Below are 21,221 nucleotides of genomic sequence, written 5' to 3' on the forward strand. Positions count from 1 at the left end.
GGTTGGACCGAGGGGTCTGTTTCCATGCTGTACATCTCTATGACTCTATGACTCTATAAAATGCAGCTTATTGGCAATGTCAGGAAAAGTAATACTTTAGGAAGCTCAAAGGCTTATAAAATGTACAGAGGTGAACTGACAGATTGAAATTAGGAAATCAAATAGAAGATATGAAATTGTATTGTCAGGTAAAATTGAGGAAAATTCAAATGTATTAAGAGTAAGAGAATGACTTGGGTCAGGGCAGTAAAATTATACCTGTAACTATATCGCAAAAAATTAAAACTTGCAACTCACCAAGGCTACTCACAGAACAACTTTGAAACCAACATTGTCTACCATATGGAAAGACGATGGTAGCAAATACCACTGCTATCTTCCCCTCCAAAATCCTGACTTGGAAATATAGCACCGTAACTTCAGTGTTGATGGGTCACAAATATGGAATTCACTTCCTCATTGCTCCTATCTGCTTTGCTACATAGAAGCAGACCATTTGGCCCATAGACTCTGCGCTAACCATCCAAAGGGCAGCCCACTCAGATTAACCCCCCTACCTTATCCCTATAACCCTGCATTTCCCATGGCCCCAATCCACCTGTTGGAGGAAACCGGAGCACCTGCGACTAGAATTGAACCCAGATCCCTGGCACTGTGAAGTATAAGTGCTAACCACTGAGTCACTGTGCCTCATATCTTACGGACCTGACCATCAGGGATTTGGGATTATAGGGGCAACATAATTTAGGATGACAATGATGGGGGCATTGACCCACCACTTTAGCTCATCATCTGCAGTGATAAGGGGTGAACAGACTTTATTGAGTAATGATAAAAGATGGAAAAAGAAGGAAAAATAAAAGACTGAACTATGAACATTTATTAAGTAATTTTAAAAATGGAAAAGAAAGCAATGAGCCTCATATCCTCCTGCATGTCAGGGACCCCTTGATCGTCGGCTGGTCTGGAGGCTTAGGTTTGTTCCTGGAACCATTCGTGATTCCAAGGTGAAGTTCAACAACTTAGAATGAAATTCTCTCTCTCTCTTATACAGTGTTACAAACCTTCCAGCACAGAGGAAAAACAGATACAGAAGACAAAATTGCTTGCTAGTACTGAAAACAAGTTTTGATTATGCTGCCTGTGGCACGTTCACTAAGGTCATGCAGCTTGTTGAGTGTCATCAACAATTTCAGCCCTTCAGCCCATCCAATGTAATCTACTTTCTCATGCAGCTGTCAAATAGGATTACTAACTTTTAGCCGTTTGGCCCATCCTATACAGTGGGCAGTAATGATATTGTAAAGCAAGTGTTTTCCAATGTGAACGGAGGTTGGGGTCAGTCGCTGTGCCAACATGAATACGAGGAATCTAGCAAGCTGCAGCTGCAAGGTAACTACTCAGACATTCAATTGGCACCTTTTAATTTGTCACTGGTTCCTGGGCAAATCACAAACTGCATAGAAATAGGCAAGATTAGCTAATAGTGAGATGCTAATGAATGCAACCAGGGTCTTCATTCATTTACTAGTGAGGTTCTTATCTAGTTATTGATACTTTAAGGAGAAATTCTCCCAAATTTCTCACTATTTCCCTGCCAATCGAGGACTGGGAAAATACTATTAGTCAAAACAGAATACACCCTGCTCTAGAAAACAGTCTAATTTATAGCTCCATGATGCTATGATACAGAGATTCATAGAATCATAACATTATCAAATAATAAAGTCATAGTAGTTTAAAAGAAAAATATTCAGCTCACAGACTCCAGGCTGGCTCTCTGTAAAGCAATCTAATCAATCCCACTCCCCACCTATAGCCTCTTTATCCTGTAAGGTTATCTTCCTCAAGTTTTGATCTGATTTACTTTAAGACCATATCCCCTGATGCTCTTGCAACATTGACACTGTGTATGCAGAAGGTTCTGCACATACACACTTAGTGAAACACCCTGACAGTAAAAATAAAATGGCTGCACCAAAATAAGCATCGCCAATATAAGCAAATGAGGTTGAATGACATTACTAGCTCTATTGACAGGGGTACTCCACAGGCCTGCTTTTCTTATATAAATCGTGAGAGCATTTTGGGGATATCAGCAGACATGCTCTCATTTTAAAATCACTCATTGTTGCTGTTCCATTACCCTCATAGGAAGTGAGCATCACATATTGGCGCTAGTTATTTTTAAAAAGTTCGGATTCACATCCCCTTGATATCTATTGCATGAGACCTTAAATCTGTGTCCCCTGGTCCTTGTACTTTCAATAATACTACTATATCTAAACCTGTCACAATGTTGTAAACCTTTATCAAATCCTCCTCAACCTTTGCTCCAAGGAGTATAAATTCTCTAACCTTACTTTGCAATCAAATCACCTATCCCTGAAAACATTTTGGAATTGCCTTTGTATCCTCACAATGAACCTCACTTCCTTCCTGGAGTGAGGTGACCGGAAAAGAATGCAATATTCTACTTATGGCTGCAGCACAGCTTTATATCAGTTCAGCATAACTTGCCTAGATTTCTACTGAATAGCTCTATTTATGAACAGAGGTCCCACATGCTTGAATAGATTACTTACCTACTGCAGATATGATGGGCTGAATGGCCTTTTTCTGTGGTCCTAGGTGAGAACTAAATAGCCAACAATATAAGTGGCAATGTAAAGGCAGCAACCTTGGAAGAATCTCAGGACTGCATCTTTCCAGCCCTGTGTCTCTTCCACCCTTCCCAAAGTACATGACTCATGTAATTTCAGGAAAGCTAAGCTATACTTCCATAGTCAAGACAACAACAAGACAAGAGTGTACTCAATGAATGGAGGACGCTAGAAATGTAGAGGAATAGAAGGATTTTGGGGTATTTGTCCACATATCCCTGAAGGTGACAGGACGGGTTAATAGGGTAATTGAGAAGGCATATTAAGAAGCCAGATACACTTGTCTTTGTCAGTCTTGGCATAGATTAAATCAGGGAGTTTTTAGAGTCATTGAGTCATACAGTTGTACAGGATGGAAATAGGTCATTCGGTGCAACTCATCTATGCTGACTAGATATCCTAAACTGATCTAATCCCATTTACCAGCATTTAGCCCATATCCCTCTCAACTCTGCCTCTTCATATACCCATCCAGATGCCTTTTAAATATTGTAATTGTACCAGCCTCCACCACTTCCTCTGGCAGCTCATTCCATATACGCGTCATATACACGTCACCTTCTGCGTGAAAAGGTTGTCCCTTAGGCCCCTTTTAAATCTTTTCCCTCTTAAATATATCCCCTCTACTTTTGGAATCCTCTGGGAAAAAGACCTTGGCTATTCATTCTATCATGATTTTACAAACCTCTATAAGGTCACCCCTCAGCTTCTGACATTCCAGGGAAAATAATCCCAGCCTATTCACCCTCTCCCTATTGTTCAAATTCTCCAATCCCAACAATGTCCTTGTAAATCTTTTCTGAAGCCTTTCAAGTTGAACAACATCATTCATATAGCAGGGAGACCAGAATTGAACACAGTATTCTAAAAATGGCCTAACCAACGTCTGTACTCAATGCAGAGACCAATAAAGGCAAGCATGCAAATGCCTTCTTCACCAGCCTATCTACTTACAACTCCACTTTCAAGGAACTATGCATCTGCACCTCTATGTCTCTATGTTCAGCAATACTCTCCAGGGCCCAACTATTAACTGTATAAGTCCTGTCCTGATTTGCCTTACCAAAATGCAACACCTCACATTTATCTAAAAGAAACTCCACTTGCCACCCCTCAGCCCATTGGCCCATGCTCAATACAAGGCAACATCTTTGTGAATCTCTTCTGCACCCCATGTCATGTAAACACATCAATCCCATAATGAGGCGACAGAACTGCACACAATACTCCTGCTGCAGATTAAGATCCCATTGTACTCTGAGATAACCTGCTGCACTGTCCACTGCTCCACCAATTTTGGTGTCATCTGCAAACTTGCGAACCATGCCTCCCATATTCACATTCAAATCATTCATATAAATGACAAAAAGCAGTGGGCCCAGCACCAATCTTGCGGCACACCACTGGTCACAGGCCTGCAGTCCAACAAACAACCGTCTACCACCACCCTCTGCATGCTATCTTCAAGCCAATGTTAGAGCCGAACAAAACTTTGACACATCTGCAGCAGGAGTATTGTGTGCAGTTCTGTCGCCTCACTACGGGATTGATGTGTTTACATGACATGGGGTGCAGAAGAGATTCATGAAGATTTGCCTTGGATTGAGCATGTTAACAATGAAGAGAAACTGAATAGGTTCCAGTTTTTTTGAAGCAGAAAAGGCTGACTGGGGATCTACTTGGAGTTATTGCCCATATGTTACAGTTTGATGTGTAAATATAGACAATGAATAATGATAATTGATCTGTCCACTGTAAACGAGGGCCTGTCTTCATCTAAAACCCACTTGTGCACACCTTTCAGCAAAATCAATTTCCATCATTAGGAATGTTTATTCTTCCTAATTTTCTTCACCTCAGGCCAATATTCTGCAGCCAAAAATATCATTTACATGGAAGTAATGAATAGTGTTCAAAATGAATTCAAACTGAAAAGAGCTGGTGCATATTTGACTGATGCACCACAGTCATAAAGCCTAACTTTTGTCTGAGATGTTCAGGACTTGTTTTCTTGGTGCAATTATTAGCCATTAAAGCAATAATTGGACTATGCAGCAGTCACAAATTTAGAAAATACATGTATTGTGATATTCACGAGACTGGGGCTACTGTTAGTTAGTTGCAAATGGGCAGTCCATTCTTTCAGCTGGGTAACCAGAAATCACTGAATTGCAAACCAGACAACAATGGTTAATTCGCTCATTTTATACTCCCAGCACGTATAGGGACTGCAAATCAAGAACTGGGTGTGGAGTTCAGCACATTTGGTTTTCTAGGAACTAATTTTAATCTACTCCCATTAAAAGAGAGTGTAAACCAGCTGGGTAAAGTCATTCAAGTTACATTCAGATATCCTTGTATTTTGTACAACAGTGATTTACTTCATCCATTCTTTTGTGTCTTAGGATGAAGTGATTTCAATTTTTAATTGCTAATGTTTCCAAGTAATTTTCTTGTTAACAGCAAATAAAATATTGCATGGTGCAATTCATCTATAAGCTATTTTAAATACATTTCCTGGTATTTGGACTTCATTCTGTGTACAAAACTTTGATAAATTAAGAACTTTTTTTTAAATGTGTCACTGTAAAATTCACAAATGCTTACACTTAATGCCAACTCAATGTGCAAGCTCTTCCTAGACCATGCCTAGTTTTGGATTTGGCAAAGGGTGATATAAACTTAAGCAATAGTACTCATTCTTTTTGCTGCTGATTTCAGTTGTTAAACTCTTTTTCATGGTGAGATTAATTAGCCATCTGGAATGAGCAGTCTTTTTTTTAGATTAGATTACTTACAGTGTAGAAACAGGCCCTTCGGCCCAACAAGTCCACACCGACCCGCCGAAGCGCAACCCACCCATACCCCTACATCTACCCATTACCTAACACTACGGGCAATTTAACATGGTCAATTCACCTGACCTGCACATCTTTGGATTGTGGGAGGAAACCGGAGCACCCGGAGGAAACCCACGCAGACACGGGGAGAAGGTGCAAACTTCACACAGTCAGTCGTCTGAGGCAGGAATTGAACCCGGGTCTCAGGCGCTGTGAGGCAGCAGTGCTAACCACCGTGCCGCCCACAACCTTTAAAGAGAAGTGGCAGGGGATAGAATATTTTATCTCTCCTTCTGTGGTGATTGTAATGACGTCAGCCAGAGGGATCTAATAGAATATGAGTTATCTGATTGGGGCTCTTAATCTGGTCCAATCAGGGACCCCTGGTTGAGAGATAAGAACAGGAGTGTCAGACATCCTGTTCACTCTGAGAGCTGTGATTTGGAGATGTTGGTGTTGGACTGGGGTGTACAACCACCTGATGAAGGAGCAGTGCTCTGAAAGTTAGTGCTTCCAAATAAACTTTGTGGACTATAACCTGGTGTTTTGTGATTGTTTTCTGACAGCTGCTGTGAGGAAGCTGGGTCAGTGTCAAGGACTGCCCACATGTAAATAAAGGGTCACTCAGTTTGTGGGATATTGATCTCTGTGGAGTTAGTTCACCTTCCAACTCCATTTTCATTTAGCCCCCTCCCTTTTTCCCTACCTCTCCCTCACATTGTATGATCCGCATTGTCCTTAATAGGCTTTGCATGTAAATTAATCCATTAGAAAACACAGTGGTGCTTAATAGATGAACAAACACCATATGTGATGGAAAAAGCTATTCAGTTATGTGTAAGAGCACTTCTAGATATAAAAGTAAACAGCCTTCACTCAACTAAGGGTTCATCCACTCTCATATGGTGTTTTTTTTCAGTATAACTAATTTAACTACATAACAATAATGATTGCACATCAACAGTATCTAATTAAATTTGAAGTACTTGGGATCTCTTGGAGACATAATAAGGTGCATTAAAATATCAATATTGTGGATAAATAACAACACCAACAATGAAACCTCTACATAGCTAAACCCTGCAGCTACCAGAAAATGTTTGAATAGAAATAATCAATAGCATTGTTCTGATTTCTTCACTTTTTATTGCTCCAGTACTTAGCATTCTTTGAATTTAATTATCGATTGGAGGCGATAATGGAAAAAGCCTATATATACAGGTAAGCAACTATCTAAATGACAAATAAATATACATTTTTTGTGAACGTCTTTGGTAATAAAATGCCATGTTTATTGAATAAATATTACAAAATGCAGTAGATTTTGGCACGAAAGACGTAATTGAAATTTGCCTCTCTTTTAAATCAAAATAAATTGTGTTAATATATTTTTGCAGTGAAACTAGCAGTTTGCATTGGAGTATAATTTACTAGATATATCTCATACTCTAACATTATATCTCCTCCTTGGTTTTCACTAATAGTGGAATTCATTTCACCCACTCTTGCTAAGCTTTACATGATGTCATTTTCCAGAAACTTTCAGGGCAATAGTTTTGCCCACATCCTCTGGAATATGTCCAACCAGAGTTAGCAATCCCTATTACTTTAATACCAAGTTCATCATGGTTCAATATGCTGCTGTCATAGTATGATATATACTTCTGTGTATCCCCGGGTATTGGTGTCTACCCATATAGGTTGTACCTCGCTAATCTGGCACTCTCTGTTCTGGCAATCTTGGTGCTCTGGCACCTCCAATCCGGTATTCTGAAGAACCCTCTGTGCCTCCAGTTTCTGACATCCCGGAATGTTTCAGATTTTCTAAAGAAGACACATTTTACAGGCAGCACTGAAATTTCCAGGTATTTAACTGCTGTAAAGGTGGTTTGATGGACAGAAAACAAAGTTCCCCTCATTTAAATGTCATCATTCCCAGCATTGAAGAACGTAAGAACTAAGAGTGGGAGTAGGCAATTCAGCTCCTCCAAGCCTGCTTTGTCATTTATTACAATCATGGCTGATCTCATCTTGGTCTCAATACCATTTTTCTGCCCACTCGCTTCAAACTTCCAACCTATTACTAATTAAAAACATATGTCCTCCTTAAATTTAGTCAATGTACCAACATTCATCACACTCTGAGTTGTGAATTCCACAGATTTATGATCTTTTGAGAAAGAAATTCACTCTCATCTCTGTTTTAAATCTTCCACCTTGAATCTAAAACGATGACATCTCGTTATAAAGTGCTTCACGTGAGAAAACACCCTGTCTACCGCTACATTGACAATCCCATTTAGTATCTTGTATACCTTAACTGGATCTTCTCTCGCCAAAGCTGCTCAATCTCTCCTCAGGACAAGCCTTTCATCTCTGGAATTAATCTGGTGAACATTCTCTGAACTGCCTCCAATGCAGTTACATCCTTCATCAAGTGAGGGGTCCAAAACTATACACCATACTCCAGATTGAAGGGCTGAAAAGGGACTTCAAAACACAGTAAGGTGATAGATCCCAGAAATCACATTTAAAAGAGCAGGCAGCAAATAAATATTTCCAGCATTTAATACCTGTCACACTTCCTGACTCTTCACCATTGAAGAGTTTGAAACAGCATTAAAGAGAGTAGGAAAGTATAAACATAGCCTGATCAACATAGCAATAGAATCATTGACAAAGTTAGATTGAGACTCATCAGTATCGGTACTGTGTGAGGCTTATAATGTCAGATTAGCCAAAGTGCATGATGTAAAGATCCAAAAGAATCAGATCATTTATTTTTTAACAAAGTGGAAGTGAGAAAGTTACAGCAGTTCATAAGAGATTAAAGGAAGGAGAGTTTAATAATTTAAATAATGAACTCATGCATTGACTTAGGATTTGTCAAAATGATGGAATGAGCACTTCTGGTGAGATGTTAACTGCCCAAGCAAAAATATTCATTTAGGTAAGGGGGCGGCACTGTGGCTCAGTGGTTAGCACAGCTGCCTCACAGCACCAGGGATCCAGGTTCGATTCCAGCTTCGAGCAACTGTCTGTGTGGAGTTTGCACACTCTCCCTAGGTGCTCCGGTTTCCTCCCACAGTCCAAACATGTGCAGATCAGGTGAATTGGTCATGCTAAATTGCCCATAGTGTTAGGTGCATTAATCAGAGGGAGATGGGTCTGGGTGGGTTACTCTTCGGAGGGTCGGTGTGGACTTGTTGGGCCAAAGGGCCTGTTTCCACACTGTAGAGAATCTAATCTAATAAATTGCCCTTTTTAAGCATTAAATGGTAGATCAGAACAATGTAAAGGCTTCCCTAATAGTAAATTATAGATCAGAGTGGTCTCTCCTGATGGTTGTCAGTGTTCTTTATCAACACTGAGAGCCGGATGATATTATCCATTGCTAATATTGAGTATTACATTACAATTCTCTTCAATATTGTGTGGAATGTTAAGTGACAAACCTAGCATTACAGGATGAAGGGCTTTTGCCCGAAACGTCGATTTTGCCTGTCCTCGGATGCTGCCTGAATTGCTGTGTTCTTCCAGCACCACTAATACAGAGATGATGAATTCCAGTACCTAGGGAATCATAACATTTATCCCTAAAAGGTTGTCAAAGATTTACTGAGACATTATGATACAATTATGAAGGTAAGGCAAAATAGAAAATTATAATGATATGCAAATCATTAAATAAATATTGGAGAAGTAGGTTCATGGTGTAACCAAATGGTATTTGAAACTGACAAGTAAGAAAGCAGTTTATGATGCTCTTATAAGCATGAGGCTTTCTCTAGTCATCAGAATGTCATGGTCGGACATGATTATTGTTTTGGAATCCATTTCCTGATCAATAGAAAGATAGTTTGGATGTCAGGCTGGTGACTCAAGGAGCATGAAGGATGTTTGGACGGAAAGATTGTGGAGTCGTCAGTGGGGGAGGAGTTCCTGGGAGCTCACAGGCAAGTAGAAGATGCAAGTTGACAGGAGGGAGGATATCTAGGAAAGTGATCATGGGGTGGGGTGTACCAGCCAAAAGTCAAGGGCCGTAGACTAGTTTCCAGAGTAAAATGTTTGATTGCAAAGGGTGGTCCAATCGATGGTGCAGTTAAAACGCTCCTGCTCCTTCTGGTACGCAAGCAATAAGAAAAGCTATCCTCATGTCCCTTCTCGTGCTGACCAGTTCTACAGCTGAACCAGAGATCCTGGGTGAGGTTTTATCTCACTGAGAACCCATTCACTTTTACAGAGTTAAAACTGAGCCCAAACTTTGAAACAAACAGCCCAATTAAAATACGTAAATAAAAGATACATCTCCTGAGAACATGTTGGTCACCCATCCCTTTGATAATAATGGAAGTGAATGGATTTGACATGGCTTGAGTTCTCAAATTTGAAATTTTTAACACTTTCACTTAACACACAGATTAAACTTAGTCCCAATGTGTAATAATATTTATCCTTTGTATATGCTTGTATGTATAATATTTATCATACAAGGTGCTCAGTATAATTGCTCCTCAGTGCTGTCCCAGTGATTTTAATATAATCTGAGAATACTCAAATAAATAGCAAATCAGAAAACCAATGCTGCAGCTAATTTGTTGCAAAGCAAGTGATTCATTAACTAGCTAACTAGCACACTCATTTCATTCTGCTTACAGAATTGCACGAACAACAGGATACCTGCTTTACCTCTTGCATATAAATGCTTGCATTTATTACTGGGCATCAGTGTATGAAGGTATTAGCAGCACTAAATGGGTCTACAATGGCAAAGGAAATAGGTAATTTTTTTTTTTCCATTTTGAGTTAGCTGCAAAATAGGAAAAGAGTAAGATGTGTTTTAAAATTCAAACCTATTCATGTTCAATATTTGCTACCTTTCTCTCTTCCTTGTTTCACTTGTTCATAGATCCTGGAATTATCTCCCAGAGATAGAAAAAGAGAGTGGCGAGGGGACCCTGACAAACAAAAATATTGAAGTCCACTGTACAAGAACAATTTATAGTGTTTTTGGCTGTATGACATTACTTCACTGAGCTTGAAACCATCACATCTGTGTACAATTATAACTTGTTCATTTTTTAACACTGAAGATTTTACTGTTTCAATTCTGCAGTTAAAATCTAGGATGCAAACATTATATTAATACTCCATGTTAAAAAGAAGTCTGGACAAATTTAAACAATTATCTGACTTTGTAGATTAATAAAACCGTTTTCCAGTTTTGGGGTCCAGGTGATCTCTGTTTCAGAGCTGCTTTGCAGTTTCAATTCAGTACATTGCCTCATAATCACACTGAGAGATTCATGGGCAGAATGTAGAAATGCAATTCAATAATTTATTAAAATCATTACAATCAGGATCAAGTTCAAATCATATACTATTTATTTTTCAAAATCTGACTGTTTGTCAATTGGCTTTTATTTTCAATTAAGTTCTGATTGTTTCACCTCTGCATATTGAATTGTTTCTTCTCTTTAACCATGCAGAGTGCTTAAAGCTTATTAAGAACAGTGTTTATATATTTTCTTTACATTTTAACATGGAACTTTGACGGTAACTTAGTTTTAAGTATTGACATCCATTTAGATTTATACTAGAAGCTGAAAATTTTTTACTGTTTTTCTTTTTCAGTTATTTATTTTTTCCTTCTTGGCCTGTTGGTATTTTTTTTTGAAGACATCAGCTGTTTCCTTTATACCCAGAAATCCCTTCTGAGGCTTGCTAAGATTCCAAATGGACTTGAGCAAGTATTGTACATGTGCAATTATATTTTGGGGTTAGCTGCACTTAATAACTTTGGCACTTTACTCAAATTACAGAATTTGTTTTCTTTAAACTGCTTATTATTTGATGAACAAAGTCCTTTTGGACCTGATTTTTATTGGTTGTTTGTGTACTTAGTTCTTTATAAGTTGGCAGATCTCCAGTTTAGTTTCAACCAACTCAGCTAAAAATCAGCAACTGATGAGGGATAGAGATCAACTGCAGATATGTAGAGAAATAGCAGATGGAGTTTAATCTATGTATGTGTGAGGTTCTGCACTTTGGGAGACCAAATATTAAGGAAAAGTATACAGTTAATGGCAGGATCCTGAACAGCGTTGATGTACAGAGAGATCTTGGGATTCAAGTCCAAAGTTCTCTGAAAGTGGCCATGCAAGTAGATAGGGTAGTAACAAAAGCATATTTTGCACATTCTGGAAGGACCTGCATGGGTTTCCTCTTGGTGCTTTGGTTTCCTCCCACAGTACGAAGATGTGCAGGTTAGGTGGATTGATCATGCTAAATTGCCCACTGTGTCTAGGGATGTGAAGACTAGCCATGGGAAACGCAACATGACAGGGATGAAGTGGGTCTGGTTGGGATGATCTTTGGAGGGTCGGTGTGGACTTAGTGGGCTGAATGGCCAGCTCTTGCACACTGTAGGGATTCTACGATGCTGTGAATATCTCACGGAAAATTCACCAAATTGTTATTATAGGGATAAACTGATTCTTGTTATACAATCAAGTGGATATTGCCCAAACAACACTGTGAATGACTTTGTAGAGTCATAGAAAATGCACAGCATGGAAAAAACCCTTCCGTCCAACTCATCCATGCTAACCAGATGTCCTACATTAATCTTGTCACATTTGCCAGCACATGGCTCATATCCCTCTAAACCCTTACTATTCATATACCTATCCTGATGCCTTTTAAATGTAGTAATTGTATCAGCCTCCACCACTTCCTCTGGCAGCTCATTCCATACATTTACCACCCTCTGTGTGGAAAAAGTTGCTCCTTGGGTCCCTTTTAAATTTTTCCCCCTCTCACCCTAAACCTATGCCCTCTAGTTCTGGACTCTCCCACCCCAGGGAAAAAAACTTGTCTATTTACTATATCCATGCCCCTCATGATTTTATAAACTTCTATAAGGTCACCCTTCAAACTCATAGTTGATCTAGTTTTTTTAAATTATGTATTGTATTTTGCTCAATGGAAATGAGGAAGGGTTTTTTTGCACCTATAGTTAGTTATCCTGACATGGTGGCCTCTCTTTTGTACTTTTGCAGTTCTTTAGTGTGGTACTTCTGCACTTTAATTATGTAAAATGCCAACTTAAGTAATTAAGTGCTTATAATGTGTTATGAACATCTGAGAGAATGAGGAAGGCATGATATAAAAGCAACGTTTTTTTTTTTATCCTTCTTGTTTCTAGAAATACTGTTGTGCTAACCAACAACTTTCATTCCAAAATTTTCCCGTAATTTAAGCAAAGTTTCAACTACTAAAAAATATTTGTGTTCTCCAGGTACCTGAGATGTTATTATTGGGCTGTCCACTCTTTGATCACTATTGGTGGTATTTCCGAACCAGTCACCCTCTTTGAAATAATCTTTCAGGGGTGCAATTATTTCATAGGTGTCTTTGTTTTCTCCAGCTTACTTGGTCAGGTAAATGGACACACCTCAAAATGAATCACTGTTCACTACAGTGAATTCATTGTATCACTTATCAGTTATGGATTAGGATAAAGAATGAAAGTGACAACTAAAGGAAAGATTTGAAGCTAATGATCCCCTACTCAAATACTATGAAGTAATTTCTTTTCAAAACTTTATTGCACTATATTAGAAAACTTTGTTTCAGAAGTTTGACATGAGGCAGAATTGTTTTCCAACAAACTAATGTGCCTTTGAACTTACATTAATCCATAAGGAGTGTATCACATAGCAAAATTACAATGGATTCTCAATGTTGAATTGATATATTCAACAAAATTAAAAGACTGTTTTTAGTTGGAAGGGGTATCTCACCCAAAATATGTTAGTAAACGTCTCAGCTAGTTGACAGATAAAAGAACAGAGCAGAAATAGGATGAGAACAATTTCTTCCGTTTTTTTTATAATCTATGACACATTTTCTGAAATGGTGTTGAAATGGAGTCAACAAAACTTTCAAAAAGAAAGTGAATATATAAATAAAACAAAAACATTTGCAAGGTGGCATGGAAGGACAGAACTGGGCAACTAATATTAAAGAGCTGTTACATGCAGAATGGGCCAATTGACCTCCTTCAGTTCTGTATGTTTCTCAGTGCAAAGACCTCACAGGAGGTTAAATGGTAAGATAGGAGCCACATAGTCTTGGAGATAGTATATTGGCATGAATAGAGAAGTAGCAAATATGCAGGAAACAGCGAGTTGGGATAGGGGGTACTTTTTCAGGCTTGTAACCTATAACCAGCGGAGTTCCACAGGGATCAGTGTTGGTACTGCAACTGTTAACAATATATATTAATGACTTGGAAGAAGGAAGCAAATATATTGTAGCCAAATTTGCAAACAACACAATAAGAAGTAGAAAGGTACGTTGCAAGAGGAATATAGACGGTTAACAGAGAGATATTGATAGGTCAAGTCAGTGACCAATAAGTTGACAAATGGAATATAATCTGGAAAAATGTGAAGTTTTTCATTTTGCAGCAATAACAAATGAGCAGAATATTATTGAAGTGGAGAAAAATTGCAGAAAGCTGCAATACAAAGTCACGTGAATATACTTCTACAAGAAACAGGTGCAAACAGGTGCAGCTGATAATCAGGAAGGCTAATGGAATGTTGGACTATATTTCAAGGATGTTGGACGATAAGAGTAGGGAAGTCTTACTGCGACTATACAAGGTGCTGGTTGAGACCACATCTGGAGTACTGAGAGCAGTTTAGTCCCTTTACTTAAGGAAAGGTATTTCATTAGAGGCAGTTCAGAGAAGGTACACTAAGATGATGCCTGTTTTGGAGGGATTGCCTTATGAGCGCAGGCTAAACAGGTTTGGATTCTACTCACCGAAGTTTAGAAGAATGAGAGGTGATCTTATTGAAACATGTAGGATTCTTCAAGGGTTTGGTAGGGTAAATGCTGAAAGCATGTTTCACCTCATAGGGAAGTCGAGAACCAGAGGGCATGGTCTCAGAGAAAAGGGGTGCCAATTTCAGACTGAGATCCGAAGAAATGTCTTCACTCAGAGGGTTGAGAGTCTTTGGAATTTTTTGCCACAGAGAGCTGATGGGGGAGAGATTTTTGATCATGAGGGAAATCTAGGGTCATTAGGCTTGAAGAATGTTGGATCAGCCATGATCCTATTGGATGATGGAGCAAGCTCTTGGGGTTATTTCTATTTCTATTTCTTATGGTCTTATAACTTTAAGGGCTTATGATCTTAAATTTTTCCTATCTTTGACACATTTTGCCGCATTCCATCCAAATCCAAATTCATGTTAAAAGTCAGCCCTGCAATATAATCCACTATAAAGTAGACTTGTTGGACTCCTCACACCTGCAAAGTTCAATTATACTTTTCTAAAGTGAACCTTCTTGTTTGATGTACAGAACTGGGAAGAAAGTGTTTATTCTGTATTTTCCTTTTCAAACAATCATTTGATTATTCTTTTAACCATAGGTAAATTATCTGATTTAATTGCTTGAGTAAATCATCCAAATTTATCAAAGTGATTTCAATTTCAGGAAGAACTGATGGCTAGTTTTGATGGCCTTACATAAGCAAATGCTTAGCATTTATTGAAAATGTGGCCATCAGAACATTTTTCCACATTTCCATAATAGAGATAGCATGTGATATCAATCCCACCACACTACCCCACAGTCACCCCTCCATCCACTGATCAGTGTGAGCAATAAAAATTAAAATAGAGAGAGACACTGAACAGGTAACATCCATTTTCCAACATTGCTCAAAGTCAAAATTACCCTATTGCGTGTGGGCTGAAAAATACAAAACATTTGCTTTTAACAATATTGACTTACAAGTTCACATAGACAGAGTAAACAATATAGTCATTATTAAGTAGTCTCTGAGATCTTCTGTTAAAGAGTAAACTGGGCTATCCTGACAACAGATAATGTAGCAAGCTCACCATAGCAATTAATGGAAATGTTTGATGAATTGCTTTTTTTTCCCCGATTTTCAGATGCGCGATATCATTGGCAAAGCCACTACGGAATTTAGTTATTACCAAAGTTCAATTGACAACACAATGAATTACATGAATGCATATTCAGTTTCAAAATGTGTGCAAAATCGTGTGCGTAAGTGGTATGAATACACTTGGGAATCACAAGGCCTGCTGGGTATGTAAACTAAGCTTACCCCTTGCTTGTTTTTTGGAAATTTCTCTGGTAACTTCTTCTACATTAAAAATGAACTCTATTTCCTTCAGCATCATCTGAGCTATTGGAAAATTTGCCAGTAAAGATGCAACTATCAATTGCTATTGATCAAAACTATGCAATAGTCAGCAAAGTTGACCTGTTTAAGGTATGTGTATTTAATCAAGTAAGCTATTGACAATGTGCTTTGAAATTCACCAGTGTTATTTTTAAGAACTGTTTTACATGTTTGCTTTAGTTTCCTTGCTGTGTCTTTTTAACATATTTCTTAACTCTGTTAAAATAATAGAGTATACAAAAGTTTGATGCAAACATTTTAACAAGTCTGTTAAAAATCAGAATTTGTATATGACAGGTACCTCTAAAGCTAATATGTTTCAAGAGACAGAACCTTGGCAACTGTGACTGATGACTCAGTTGGCATTGGTGACACAGTTGAGAAAATAGAGAGAGAAATTAGATTTGCAGTGTTAAAAACGACTGATTCTCCAACCAAATTTTGATCAGTGAGACGTAAAAGACCCTTAATCCTGACTGTCTTCTGTGTGTTAACCAGCCACAAGCCATTCTAATAAATTACCCCCAATACCATGATCTTGTGCAATAACTTCAATGTGGCATCATATGAAATGCCTACTAGAAAGTAAATGCACTCCATCTACCTGTTCCCATTTATCAATTCTGCTTGTACATCCTCAAAGAACTCTAGCAAATTTGTCAATCATGATTTCCCTTGCACAAATCCATGTTGACCCTGTTTGATTGTGACAAACTTTTCTAAATTTTCTACCATTTAATCCATAATAATAGATAGATTATGACAGATGTTAAATAAACTTGCTTATAGTTTTCTGTATCACATTAACAGTTTTCCAATCCACTGCAACCCTTCCAGAATCCAGTGAGTTCCGGAATATTTCAACCAATGCTTCTACTATCTCTCCAGCCACTTGCTTTAAAACTCTGGGATGCAGACCATTAGGCCCTGGTGATTTGTCTGCCTTAAGACCCATTACATTGTCCCTCGTAATAGAGACTGATATAAGATTATTTTGTCACATTAACACCTTGGCTTATCTGATATCTTTAGGGTGTTTATAGGATCCTGCTACATGAAGGAAAATATTGGTTAAAATTATCTGCCATTTCCCTGTTTCCCATTATCAATTCCCCAGTTGCATCCATAGGTCCTATGCTTATATTAGCTCCTGTTTTTCTTTTTATATTCATATAGACACTTGCAGTCTGTTTTTATATATCTTGCCAATTTATGTTTATAATCAATTTTATCTTTTGTTATTAGCTTTTTAGTCACCACTGTTAAGTCCTAAAAAAAACACAATCCTTTGACCTTGATTTTAATTGATCTCCTGGGATAAACTAGGAATGAGTAATTTTATGTGTCACCTATCCCCACTGGGGTGATATTAGGCAATGAAGAAGGTAAAAAGGGAATGAAGAACCTACCCAATCTATTCCCACTAACCAATTGCAATGTTATAGTTTTACCTTCCCCACGATGCCAGGTTTCTCCTTAAACATGAAGATCCATCTCTGATAGCCATTATCAGGGCATCAATCACAGAATTATAGAACGGTGATCAAGATGATGATGATCATGAAAGGTTTGTGCTCGAAACATTGACTCTCCTGCTCCTTGGATGCTACCTGACCCGCTTTTCCAATGCCACACTTTTCAACTCCTATATTTTATGGTCTTGTATCACTCCCTCTGTTTTATGCTATATACTACTAGTAAAGCCACAGACATGCATGCTTTCTAAATTGCACTCTCCACCTGTCCTGCCAACTTCAATGATCTGTGTTCATATGTACCCAGGTTCCTCTGCTCCTGCAACATCTTTAGAATTGTAGCCCCTGTTTTATATTGTTTTTCAATGTTCTTCTTCCCAAATTGTGTCACCATACACTCCTCTGCATTAATCCAGATCCACCACCTATTAATACACTCCACCAACTTAGTAATATCCTTTTAGAGTTTTCCGTACAGTTTACAATTCTTCCAAGGTTCATATCAATTGAAAACTTTAAAATTGTCCCCTGCACTCTAAATCCAGATCATTAATATATAACAGGCAAAGCAAGGGCTCCAAAATTAATCCTTGGAAACTCCACTATAAACTTTCTTCCTGTCCAAAATAATATCCATTGGCCATTGGTCTTGCTTCCCTGTCACTTAGTCAATTTAATTTGAGATGTGGGCAGAGAAACAGAGCAGTCCATCAAACCAACCCTGTCAAAAGCATTAGCAAGGCTCTCAATTGTTCATTAATCATTAATTACATTGTTTAATATCCCTTAAGGATCACAAACAGTGCACAGAATCCCACAATAACCTTTAATCTTCTCTCAAACTGATTATCTCTTCCACCCGATTTATCCACATAGCTTTGTTCCACATCTTTAGTGCTGGTCTCCAGTAACCTCCACTTCATCATCCAGACAGCCGCTCACAAACAGTTAGTTGGGTAAGTAGTATCCAGTTGAAGTCTAGCTACTAAAATCAACTGAGCATCCTGGACAGACATGCAGTTCACGTTGCTGTGCATAAATCTGGAAAACACAAGTTCACGTGGATAGTAACGGAAGTAAAGACAAATCACAGCATTAAGTTAATACAAAGACATGTGAAAGCCTAAATGGAAAGAAATAATGGAACACAAAAAAGTTAGAAAATCAATGTCTATTATGCAAAAAACTTTTCACTTAAAGATGCCTTGCATTTAAACTAATTCCTACTTGTCGCTAATCCCATTAGCAACAATGAATGAGCAATACATCTGGTACTTGTTGTGGTTCTGTTCGCCGAGCTGGGAATTTGTGTTGTAGACGTTTCGTCCCCTGTCTAGGTGACATCCTCAGTGCTTGGGAGCCTTCTATGAAGCGCTTCTGTGATGTTTCCTCCGGCATTTATAGTGGTTTATCTCTGCCAATTCCGGATGTCAGTTCCAGCTGTCCGCTGCAGTGGCTGACAACCAGAAGCAGCAGATTCAAACCACTATAAATGCCGGAGGAAACATCATAGAAGCGTTTCACAGGAGGCTCCCAAGCACTGAGGATGTCACCTAGACAGAGGACGAAACGTCTGCAACACAAATTCTCAGCTCAGCGAACAGAACCACAACAACGAGCACCCGATCTACAAATCTTCTCACAAACTTTGAACATCTGGTACTATACTGACGTAGGAGTAAGAAAGGTGTATTTCAATTGCATTGAAAGGTGTTACGATGTCTCTAATCTTCTGATTCAATCAATGAAGCTCTACCCTAGCTCCACACCATTTCAGATTGTATTATTATCTACAAACCAGGAAGCAACATAATGAGTTATGTGGCAAGGTTAGTTAAGGTACTGTCCTGGATTTGACTCCTGTGGCGACTGTTGGGTTTAAAATGTTATGATGTAAACATGAGTTTTTCACCCATAGGCTAAATCAGGGGCTAATTAAGGGCCACCTAGGGGCCTGATCCTGTCACGTGGGAAGTCCTTGCCATGTGGTTAGACCAGCTATGTCCTGGCAGCCTGCACTTGGGGTAAAGTAGGGGAGCCCTCCTAGTCAGGCACCCTGTGTTTTCTGAAGGGTTCAGCTGGTGGAAAGTGTTCTCCATGCTCTACGAAGGTACCATGTGACAAGCCAGCAGCTCTCAAAGTAGAGCATTTTTATTCCAAAATAGCAAGCACCAGATTGAGCTTACATGGCAAACAGGCATTCAAGCTCCCAGGAATGACTGAAGTGGCATTACAAGAATGCACATAATTTGATGGAAATTAACTATGACTCAGAGATCCCCATTAAGATGGTTACCGTGAGAAAAAGAATAAAAATCTATTTGCACAACAAAATTATTTTAATTATTATTATTAAGTTGACTGCAAGACAGATTAATGAGACTGAGTTCAGTAAGCTCTACTCTGCTTCTAAAATTGCACAGCACTTATGTGAGTAGCAAAGTATTCTATTACCAACATGAACAATTATCACTTCAAAGGCCAACAAAAAAATTGAAAATATAATTCCTTTTTCTGAAACCCATACTCAGTTTACTGTTAATGGTATGCTGCAGAGAAATTAACTTACACCCTGCCGTGAAATGATCAAACTCAATGCATAGGTTCTTAATGAAATATGCATCAGCCTCCAACTGTACATGAGCATTTATTGTGGACGGTTAGATTTGGAGAGCAATTATAAGAAACATGGTATCCTCGGCTGTATCTTCTTCTATTCAATGTCGACTGACTTTGTGCTTTTGCCAAGAGAATCATTACAAATAATATGCTCTGCACTGTATCCTATCTAAAATATTTTAAACATGCATGTTTTGTACTTTGGTGAAATTAATACAGACAGTACACTTGTTTCATCTGGACAAGATCTAGATTCAGTGGACTCAGGCCATTGTTTCAGGGTTTGAAAGCCTGCCAAAGTCTAGAAGTCAAAGAAACAGGGTGACAGTTTTCATGTAACTAACACACTGTTTAACTCAACTCTAAAATTAGCACCTGACTTCCTGGTTTCCCAAGTAAATACAGAATGAAAAGAAGGATTTATGTTTCAAAGTCACCAACAGGGGTTATAGAATCATAGAATCCCTACAATGTGGAAGCAGGCCATCGAGTCTACACCGACCCTCTGAAGCCATCCTAACGAGACCCAAGCCATCCCTGCAACCCTGCATTTCCCATGGTTAATCCACCTAGCCTGAACATCCCTGGACACTATGGGAAATTTAGCGCAGCCAATCCACCTAACCTGCACATCTTTGGACTGTGGGAGGAAACCGGAGCACCCAGAGGAAACCCATGCAGGTACAAGGAGAACATGCAAACTCCACACAGACAGTTGCCTGAGGAGTTAGAATGACTTCATTTCAGATGGATTCCAGAAATTTCAGAACTCCTGCAGTGGGATTTCCTGGCGATCAGATAATTTATTTCTAACAACCACAACCATCCTCCTTTACCGTTGGTATGAATCTAACTAGCTGTTTCCCATTGATTCCAATTCTACCAGAATGCCTCGCTGCCACACTCAGTGAAATCATGCCTTGTTTCCCAGCTTGGTGTGTCTCACCTCAGCTCTGGAATTTAGTTACTTTGGTGATTTTTGGACCAAGGCTAGAATGAGTTCAGAAGCTGAGTGGCCCTGTCAGAATCTAGACTCAGCCTCAGTTAGTAGGTTATTGTTGTTAATGATGCCTACCAGCACTGTTTGAGTGAATACTGATGTGATGATAAATTACTAAGTTGGATTTGTCCTTTTTTTTAATGGACTGGGTGTACATGACAATTGTTCAGATTGTTGTGTAGATGCCAGTGTTATGGACTAGATGTGGCTAACCTTGGATCACAAATCTTTGGTGCTATTGCCAGAATGTTGTCCAGGCCATGGTCTTTGCAATATCCACTGCCTTCAGCCATTTCTTGATATCACGTGAGTGAATCGAATTGGCTAAAGAATGACATCTGTGATGCTGGGAACCTTAAGAGAAAGAATCATCTACTCAAGTCTTTGCAG

General features: G+C 38.7%; 1 protein-coding gene across 1 annotated transcript in view; it reads left to right on the forward strand.

The window, feature by feature from the left end:
* Positions 1-21,221, forward strand: part of LOC122549359 (cyclic nucleotide-gated cation channel beta-3-like) — a 111,040-nt gene that overhangs the window by 56,662 nt on the left and 33,157 nt on the right. The window contains exons 9-13 of the mRNA XM_043689032.1: positions 6,660-6,724; positions 10,162-10,284; positions 12,804-12,945; positions 15,481-15,640; positions 15,730-15,827. Coding sequence (XP_043544967.1) covers positions 6,660-6,724; positions 10,162-10,284; positions 12,804-12,945; positions 15,481-15,640; positions 15,730-15,827 — 588 coding nt within the window. The remainder of the gene's footprint in view (positions 1-6,659; positions 6,725-10,161; positions 10,285-12,803; positions 12,946-15,480; positions 15,641-15,729; positions 15,828-21,221) is intronic.

Source organism: Chiloscyllium plagiosum, chromosome 4, assembly GCF_004010195.1.
Source record: "Chiloscyllium plagiosum isolate BGI_BamShark_2017 chromosome 4, ASM401019v2, whole genome shotgun sequence".
Classification (NCBI taxonomy): Eukaryota; Metazoa; Chordata; class Chondrichthyes; order Orectolobiformes; family Hemiscylliidae; genus Chiloscyllium; species Chiloscyllium plagiosum.